A 10,497-nucleotide genomic window follows, 5' to 3' on the forward strand; every position below is an offset into this window, starting at 1 on the left:
CAATATTTTTAGGATTAACACTTATTCTCTACAAAAAATAAATTATTTCTTACACATTTTATACTATTTCAATGTACTATAATAGCAATGAATTAATCATTCTTATATTAATACATTTTTTAATGTAATTTATATTTTTATGCATTTTATTCAGTTTCTAAAAATGTGTTCTCTTTTTTAGTCTAATTTCATTAATTTTAGCTGTAATTAAAATAATGTTAATTTATTAGTTGTGCTTTTAATTATCCATAAAAACTTTTAACAGCGTAATTTATGATGATGCAACAAACAGAGAGTCACTTTTAGAGGGGTCAAAGGTCACTGTAACGGAAATACACATATATATACATGATATACAGGAAAAAGAATAAAAACAACGGTTTAAATATAACATGGAGAAAAATTATATTAATTAAAAAATATCTACATAGATGTAATGGGGATTGACAGCAGTTCAGCCCTGTTACAATCCTGTTTGTAATGGTTCCCCTTGTCCACTTCCCCTGGGTTGAGTCCACTTTGTCACCATATTAAGGAGTGAAGCAGCTCATAAGTGTAAAGAAGATACTTATTTCTAATTCTAACACTATGATTTCTGATTGAGGAGCTCATCTCAAATCTTGTACTCTGTAGTGCACTAAATCAGGGGTTCCCAAACCTTTCCAGGGCAAGGCCCCTCAAATGGCATTATCATTTGACCGAGGCCCCCCTTTTGCAAGATGTCTTTAAAACACATTAAAAATACAGACTTCTGAATATATATCTGCCTTTTTTATTATTAATAATTACATCTTACATCTTTACATTATATTACATTAGGAATTATATATATGTATATTATATATATATATATATATATATATATATATATATATATATATATATATATATTTATTTATTTATTTGAAACAAATCATGCATTTAATTTTTCACACCAAATTGTTGAGGCCCCCTGGGCGCCCCCTGGCGGCCCCCACTTTGAAAACCACTGCACTAAATTACTAACTCACTAAATCACTTTTAGTGCACTAGTGTGTCCACTCTGTGAGACTCAGTGAGATAAAGTGCACTTTTGACTGTCTGATTTTAAAGGGACGTGTTAGAGGGGCATCCTGTCGTAATCACTAGTGATATGCATGAATATGATATGAGGAGGCGGGGTTGGGCAGGGCTATGTACAGGTAGAGTAATACGTGGGTGGAGGTTTACACTGCGCTGGTAAGGGGACGACGGGATTGGACGAGAACATCAGGAGGGGCGGAGAGTAAATAACGCTGATCATCATGTGACACCTGAGAACGAAGCGCCTGAAACCTACAGAGAGAGACACAGAGAGTAAGACAGGCAGAGAGACAGAGAGAGACACGGAGTGAGACAGGCAGAGCGAGAGAGAGAGAGAGACAGAGAGAGATACAGAGTGAGAGAGAAAGAGAGAGAGAGACAGTGAGAGAGAGACAGAGAAAGATACAGAGTGAGAGAGAAAGAGATGTTATAGCATGTTTAAATCATTTATCTTACAGGTTGAAATATCAAACAGAGGGAAGAAAAATAAGTTCAGCAAGATGACAGGAAACAGCTAAAATGTCGGCTGACTTCAATGATCATGTCACTTCAAAATGGACATGGCAGAAGAGGGCGGGGTGGGGTGTTAGTGTGTCTGTCTGTTAGTGTGATTTATCACATTTCATGCCTTTTACATTTCCATTAAAGAACACCTATAATGTTTTTTCAGATATTACCTTTCATGTAGTGTGTTATATAGCTGTTTGTGAATGTAAAAAGTCTGCAAAGTTTCAAAAATCAAAAGTGCACGACAAATGGAGTTATTGACTACCAATAGAAAGAACCGATTCTGAACAGCTGCAACAAGGTGTCAGTAACTCCAGACTTACTTCCTGTACTAGATTGGTAACACTGGTCTTCACTGGCTCTGTATTTTGACCTGCCCTCAAACATTACAGTTGAGGTTGTGTCCTGAAAGAGTTAGGTTCATGTCTAGAAGACGTTGTTTTCTGCACTACAAAAGCAAAACCACTTTGCATGGACTCCCAAAGGATGAGGATGTAAAGTGTCAGTTGTTAGAATTCATTTGAAAAAGATACCACAGCAGTTCAACTCTGACCTTCGTTTGTGTTCCCATCATTTCACTGATGACTGCTTCTCAAATCTAGCTGAAGTCAGCGGGGTTATGAAGTCAACGATTAATTATTTATTTTCTACCGAGTGTTCCAAATGCATAGTTTTGTGTTGTATATGTGTACAGTCAGTGCACAGCTGTTAGCCTGTTAGCTCTTAGCCTCTGCTGACCAGCTAACTCACGTTATTGCCAAACTACACATCAATTTTACACTGAGAAACATCCTGTTCTCGTTGTGCTTGTGATGATGGTTCAGGTTTATCTTTCGATGCGTCATTATCGGAGTCGCGCTGAAATTGGTAAGGTAAAACCAACATTATTACGGATATGGTAAACTTAGTTATGGTAGAGGGGGTTTCCTTTCTGAAACGCGCTGTAAGCAGTAGGCCAATCACAACAGACTGGGCCATCTGACCAATCAGAGCAGAGTAGGCTCTCTGAAAGGAGGAGTTTAGAGTGAACAGATCTTTGAACGAGTCATTTGTGACACTAGGAATAAAGGTAATGCTGCAATGTAAATTATGAGAAAGTGAAAGTGTGTTTTGACCTTGGATGCATGTATGAGATCTCTAAAACAAAATTAGGCATGTTTCAAAACCATAATAGGTACACTTTAAATTACAATAGCACTACATTCACTGGGGGTGCTACACTCAGTCCCTCACACACTACACTCACCTCTACCCACACTACACTCAGCCCCTCCCACACTACACACAGCACCTCCCACACCACACTCAGCACCTCCCACACCACACTCAGCACCAGCCACACTACACTCAGCCCCACCCATACTGCACTTAGTTATGCCCACACTTAACTAAGCCCCACCCACACTTCACTCAGCCCCACCTACAATGCACTCAGCCCACTCACACAACACTCAACCCCACTCACACAACACTTAACCCCACCCCCACTATACTCAGCCCTGCCAACACTACACTCATCCCACTCACACAATACTTGATCCCACCAACAGTTGTCACTCAGCAAAACACTCACCCTCACCCTCATCGATTGGCACTACACTCACCCCCCCCCCACACACACACACCCAACACACACACACACACACACTACACTCACCCCTACACTACACTCACCCCTACACTACACTCACCCCCACCCACACTACACCCCCTTACCTGAAGGTCACTTAACTTTTCGAGTGGACTCTCTACACTGGGCATGGTGATGGGGGGCAATTCAGATGGAGGTGGAGGTGGAGGTGGAGGTGGAGGGGGTAGGACAGGTAGAGATGCAGGGGGCAACTTCTGTTGGAAATTATTAATCACACATGTCACCTGCAGAGAGAGAGAGAGAGAGAGAGAGAGAGAGAGAGAGAGAGAGAGAGAGAGAGAAAAGCAGAAACACGGCTTATCAACATTTCTAACAATGTGCTGATCTATAGGTAATAATTAAAACACTACAGTGAAAGCAGCCGAGTTGTTTCCTCACCAGAAACATTGCAATAGCACCCCCTGTGACAAAACCTGCCAGAATATCAGACCAGTGGTTCCTGTACTCTGCCACTCTGACCACGCCCACCATGACAGCTAATGAGATGACAGCAAGGCTCAGAGTGGGTGTGGCTAAACGTGTACCTTTAGTCTTACACGCCAAGGTGATGTACATCTGTGGAAATAATTTACACACAGAGTGAAACACCTGAATACCATCTTGTGTAATATTTCAACAAGTGACACACAGTGACACAGTATTCTCTTTAATTACCACCATAGGAACCACTCTCTTCTCACATCTGTACATGTTCATGATGTGAAGCAATCTGATGATGTTTGTGCTTTTCTTATATTATGGGCCTTACTGGGCCTCAAGTCGGTTTTCCCTCTTTAGCATTACTACCATACATTTAGCTAGTAACTCAACCGGTCCTGTATGTCTCAGGACTTGAGATGAATGCTGAATTTTTTTTAAATTAAAACCCCAATTCCAAAAAAGTTGGGATGTTGTGTAAAATGTAAATAAATGTAAATAAAATCAGAATGCAATGATTTGCAAATCGCACGAACCCATATGTTATCTACAATAGAACACAGAAAACATATCAAATGTGTAAACTGAGGAAATGTATCATTTTAAGTAATTTTGAATTTGATGGCCGCAACACATATCAAAAAAGTTCGGACAGGGGCAATAAAAAGCTGGAAAAGTAAGTGTTACATATGGGTTCATGAGACTGATTCATGAGATTTTTATTTACATTTATTTACATTTTACACAGTGTCCCAACTTTTTTGGAATTGGGGTTTTACCTCAGTGCTGGTGATTCACTTGCTCTACGTCCTTTTTCTTCACTTCACATTAAGAAGCATTTAGAACAGTGATGCTAATGTTTACACAAGTTGAATCTGGCCCAAGCAACTAAACCTAAACAGCTATATTAACAATTGGGATGACAGGAAGTTTTTCTGTCCACCTTGTGCAGAATCTCCTCAGGTGAGTCCACCCTTGACTGGCCATACTGACTAGCAGTTCATCAGCTGAGGCTGTGCAAAGGTGCAGTGAGGGTACTGTCAAAACAGCGTATATGTCAAGGGTAGAGGAGTGTGCACCTAGAGCTGGTAGCCCATATCTGGGAATGGTTTGGTGAAGCACATGTTGTGGTTCTTCCTGGAGGAGTCAGACAGCTCACTGGGCCAGAATGCTCTGGACTCACCACATGTTATTCGTCTTTCGTCCTCTGCAGGGCACCTGGTCACCTATATCTATGAGTCTGGCCCCTTGGATGGAATTGAAAACTTGATAATGCATCATTAAAGTACATTGTTATCTGCTGGTCCTGGTGCATTTTCTGGGATTTTGGCCTTTCTCCAGAGATTCCAGACTAATCCCCATCTACCGTAAAAGTGTATGTGGCAGCCATCTCAGCTCAGCATGGAGAGCAAGACACCGATATCCATTCACCATGGTTCCCTAGGATTGCTCCTCCCAGTGGTGTGAGTACTTAACTCTGCATCCCTTTCAGGGCAGTTTCAAGGTGATATCCTTCTAACATTTTTGGCATACTCTATTGCAGTTGTCACCAACCCTGTTCCTGGAGATCTACCTTCCTGAAAACTTTAGCTCCAACTATAATGGTGCCCACCTGACCATCTAATCATTGCCTTAAGAAGTTCTTGATCAGCTAAAACAGGTGTGTTAGATTTTGGTTGGAGATGAAACCTGCAGGAAGGTAGATCTCAAGGAACAGGGTTGGTGGCCACTGCTTTAGTGGGTAGATGCTGTAAACTAGAACTCAAGTTACTGAAGTAACTGTGGTTCTACAAACCTTGGATAACTGCCAGCGCTCCAAGGATCAGCAAGAAGGTTCTAAGGAATAATTAATGTATGACAGTGGTACTTAAAGTGAATACTACATCAGTATGTGACCTTGTAGGAAGATTTTGGCATACACACACACACACACACACACACACACACACACACACACACACACACACACACACACAACCTGGTAATAAGGTGTGTTGGTGTGTATTTTTACAGTAAACGTAGTGGTGCATTGTGGGTAATGTCTCACAGCAGTGTACACGGCACAGTAGGTGCTCAGTGCAGTGTCTTTAGAAGGGAAGGACTTGCGGGCGGAGTTGATGATGGAGGGATTCCCACGACACGCCCTCTTCTCACTGATGTACTGCAGAGGAGACCGGCAGCCCAGCGCCGTGTAGTTCGGACGACACACAGACAGGAAATGAGGTGTTTGACTTCCTGTCACCACCTGACCCGCGTTGGCGAAGATGGTGGTGACAAAGAGGCCAAAGGAATAAATGCCTGAATGGATGGATGAAAGGGAAGAAGGGAGGGAAGGAGTACACACCAATCAGAAGGATGGATGATGTCATCTCATTAATATGTAGATGCAGTGTGTTTGTTTGTTTTTACCCAGGAATCGGACGATGCGGCGCAGCATGGGGCTGAAATAACAACAGTCTGCAGTGACAATGGTTTTCTCCTGAGGAGACTCAGGCTTCGAGAAAAACGCTGCCAACTCACCGATCAGGATCTGCAGGAGGAAAAACACGGGGAACATGTTAAACATGCATAAATTCAATATGGGCTCTGTCCTAAATACTAGAACTAGGATGTAGCTCAGTGTGAGAATTTATTTAGCAAGCTATTCTCTTATGCTAAGTCTTAGCTAGTCCATTAACTAGCAAACAGAAAAAACACACAGGTAACACATTCCAGATCCACTGCTGGTTTCAGACTAATCTAAAATACTCCTTATTTAAATGCTAATAAAATGTTAGAATGATTTTATTTTTTGTTTGCACACCAATGAAAAATATATCAAGTTGGTCTCACCGTGATGGTGGGAATGGCAGTGACGAGTGAGTAGACGAGTGCGGGTGGAGCTCGACTGGACTCCTCGGGACCGAGGTATGGGCGAGAGAATGTCCGGTCAAAGCAGAAGAAGCCTCGCAGATGGACGGGGAATGTGTCAGTGTACTCAAAATAATACGCCAACAACACCACGGCTGACATGATGACCAACTGCACATACCACATCACACACACACACACACACACACACACACACACACACACACACACACACACACAAACACACACAGAATCAGAGTGATGGGGGTAAAACAGAGAGACAGAGAGAGTGAGGAAGACATGGCTGTTAAAGTGCAACAGAGAAGTGTGTCTGATGAACAGAGAGAGAGAGAGAGAGAGAGAGAGAGAGAGAGAGAGAGAGAGAGAGAGAAGGAGAGAAAGAGAGAGAGAGAGAGAGAGAGAGAGAGAGAGAGAGAGAGAGAGAGAGAGAGAGAGACACACCGAGAGCTGACCTCTACCTGATGTTATTTCTTGTGACCTGCTTTTCTGTTTAGCATAGTTTTACACACACACACACACACACACACACACACACACACACACACACACACACACACACACACAGTGCAGATGGTAACAAAGTCGAAATGAAAGTCAAACACTTTTTGAGAGAAAGAGGGAAATGAGGGAAGCAGAAAAAATAGAGATGAACTAATTCATGGGTTTCAATTCAGGTGGTTTAGATGGAAAGACAATTGCATAAACGGACAGATAGATGGATAGGTAGATGGATGGATAGACAGGTGGATGGATGGACAGATGGATGGATAGGCAGATGGATGGGTGGACAGGTTCCTCAGGGGGTTCTTTGGGGTTGGTTGGTTCTATCTTTCTAAAGAGGTTCTCCTTGGAACCTTTCCTGAAACTCATTGTTGTTGAACCTTTAATGGTTCCCACTAATATACAAGCTTAAGAACACTTTCAGGTTCTAGATTGAACTTTTTTCAAAGTGTGACATGAATCATGCTATTCGGCTGTGGTTCAGGTGCTAGAGCGGGTTGTCCACTAATCGTAGGGTTGGCGGTTCGATTCCCGGCCCACATGACTCCACATATTGAAGTGTCCTTGGGTAAGACACTGAACCCCAAGTTGCTCCCGATGGCAAGTTAGCGCCTTGCGTGGCAGCTCTGCTACCATTGCTTGTGTGAGTGTGTGTGTGAATGGGTGAATGAGACACAGTGTACACGCTTTGTAACCGCTAAAGTTAAAAAAGCGCTATATAAGTGCAGACCATTATGTAAACACACACACACACAAATACACACACACACACACAGTTATAGTTCAAAGCCTAATTAAAAAATTATGTAATAATCTGACTAAAGCTGAGTGTAATTTTAATGAAGTGAGGAATATGATAATAAGATGAGTGTACAGTCTGTGAGTGCAGTAGTTCTGCCCTTTGCAGTACTGCAGCTCAGTCTTTAATCTATTCATGCTGAAACTGTTTGTAATCTCAAATATAGACACAGTGAGAAACTTTATATCTTTAATAGACCATTCTTTATTTCAAATAAACCCATTTTACACCACTCTACTGCTGAATTCTGGATTGTGATTGGTCAGAAGGTGTTGATTAATTCTCTAGAACAGCAGCTCTGACAGTAGAACAGGTTTATAGTAATGCTTATTAAGATTAAGAGAGCGAATAAAGAAAGGCTTGTGAGGGAATAGCTGTTTATAACTACTATAATGTAAGTGACAACAGGAACACAAAACATTCTATAACATTAAATGTAACTATAAATGGATAAGAAGTATCATGTCATTCTTTTAAAAAGTGAATAAAAAAAGTGCAGAGACCTGACCGAGCCCCAACAGCCTTTAGGGCTGATATTTTTTTAGTGCTTATTGCTGATATTAGGCACCAAAACAAGTAAGCGAACTGCGGGAGCAGGGCCTCAGTAGTGTGCTCTCTCCCCTATCTTGGGCTCAAATATGAAGATGTGAGATTGGAATACAGCCAAGTTCACAGTCTCACAGTCTCAGAGGCAATTTCATCATCAGAGAAGATCAAACACTGAACGCAGTGTAGCAGAGGGGAGTTTAAATAGTGCACTTAATGGAGAGGGAGAGAGAGAAAGAGAGAGCGAGAGAGAGAGAGAGAGAGAGAGAGAGAGAGAGAGAGAGAGAGAGAGATCTGTCAGATTAGACTCACCTCCACAAACAAGAAGCAGGGGACGATGTGTGTGCTCTTCTTCAGCCCTCCTCTTCCTCCAGTCACCCTTCTGTCCATCCTTCTTATTTTTGACAAAGATCACTCACACACTGCTCACACACACACATACACCACACACACACACACACACACACACACACATGCATCATGAGCTTTCCTTTAATGTGCAATTCCAAATAGCACACTACTATATGACACTATTATGACACACTATAAAGTACACTAGAGAGTGATTTGGAATGTGACCTAAGTGTTAACGGTGGTCACAGGTTTCACACACAAGTAACTTGTGACAATTCTATGATAATTACAACCAACCAATCAATTGTGTGCTCTAGTTTTAGCTCCACCCACATGAGCCTGTTTGGGTCTCTTTGTACCCTGCAAGAAGGAGAACCAAATTTAGTGCCAGTACTCAGTCCTAGAATCATTCTCTCAGCAATGGAAATGAGGACAAAGCGTGAATGACAGATTTGTGTGCTGGGAAAGAATAATTTATTATGGTCCTGAATGGAACAGACTTGATCTCAGGAGGGTGCTAATGCTGCCTAAACATCCTGCCTACCTAGGGGACTATCTTCAGATTGTAACACGCACACAGGAATAATTTCCGTAGGTTTACGAGGCTTAAAATTCCCATTTAAAACACCAAAACATTAGGAATCACACAGAGTTACATTGCAGCACTGCAATATGCTACACAGTAAGTGGGTCAGAAAGCGCGTACACACACACACACACACACACACACACACACACACACACACACACACACACACACACACACACATTCCTGCATGTCTTTTCTCTCTCTCTCTCTCTCTCTCTCTCTCTCTCTCTCACACACACACACACTCAGATCACCTCTTACTCAGAGCATAGAATCCATTATGAATGCTCTCACAGCTGTAACGTTGCATTCTCACACACGCACACACACACACACACACACACACACACACACACACACACACATAGACACACATACGCACACACACATACACATACACTGTTGTTCCTGACAGAACCAGTTTAGCAGAGAAACAGAGGAGTGAGTTCTTACCTCAGTATCGCTGATGAGAGTCGAGCTGCATATCCACTAAAACACACCACACAGTTCTCTCTCTCTCTCTCTCTCTCTCTCTCTCAGATTATCTCTGCCCAGCTGAGCACTACACAAACACACACACACACACACACACACACACGATCGACAGCAGCACTGAAATGCCTGCCCTCAATTAGGGAGACTGTGAGTGCAAGTGTGTGTGTGTGTGTGTGTGTATGTATGTGTGTGTGTGTGTGTGTAGTATATGATAAATATAGACATATTCAAACAAGTGAACACACAAATGAAAGAGTTAAAAAAAGATACAAGAGCAGAGGAGTGCAATCAAACCACTGCATGTTTCTGCACAACATCGTCAAAAATGTTGCACACACACACACACACACACACACAAACACACACACACACACTCACACAAAATGAGAGGATTTCCTGTTCCCATGGAAACGCTGGAACCACTGACACACACTTAACACCATAAAATCCCAAAGTAAAATGTGTGTGTTTGTGTGTGTGGCTGTGAAGTGGAGTGTGTGAAGTGTGTTTCAGAGATGATTGGTGTGTAACTCTGCTCCAACCTGATGGTTTGATGGTGGGTATTTGACAGTGTTAAGTGTGTATCTGCAGTGATAAGTATTTGGTTGTTAATTCAAATGTAGCAGTGTTAAGTGTGTATTTGTGCTTTATCCTGGTGGAATACATCTATACTTATTCACCCATTCACACACACACACACGGTCA

The 10,497-nt window shown here is 42.0% G+C and overlaps 1 protein-coding gene across 2 annotated transcripts; it reads right to left on the reverse strand.

The window, feature by feature from the left end:
* Positions 1-912: 912 nt before the first annotated feature.
* Positions 913-10,112, reverse strand: plppr2b (phospholipid phosphatase related 2b). 2 transcript variants are annotated; one of them, XM_017480994.3, is made up of 8 exons: positions 9,751-10,112; positions 8,667-8,776; positions 6,470-6,658; positions 6,047-6,167; positions 5,685-5,935; positions 3,599-3,775; positions 3,286-3,444; positions 913-1,314 (listed from the first exon to the last, which is right to left on the reverse strand). In XM_017480994.3, exons 2-8 carry the CDS (start codon positions 8,742-8,744, stop codon positions 1,282-1,284), a joined length of 1,008 nt encoding a protein of 335 aa, XP_017336483.1. In that variant the 5' UTR covers positions 8,745-8,776; positions 9,751-10,112; the 3' UTR covers positions 913-1,281. The 2 variants fall into 2 exon arrangements, with proteins under 2 accessions (XP_017336483.1, XP_017336481.1); XM_017480992.3 differs by having other exon boundaries at positions 3,302-3,444; positions 9,751-10,110.
* Positions 10,113-10,497: the final 385 nt, after the last annotated feature.

Source organism: Ictalurus punctatus, chromosome 12, assembly GCF_001660625.3.
Source record: "Ictalurus punctatus breed USDA103 chromosome 12, Coco_2.0, whole genome shotgun sequence".
In the NCBI taxonomy this organism is placed as follows: domain Eukaryota; kingdom Metazoa; phylum Chordata; class Actinopteri; order Siluriformes; family Ictaluridae; genus Ictalurus; species Ictalurus punctatus.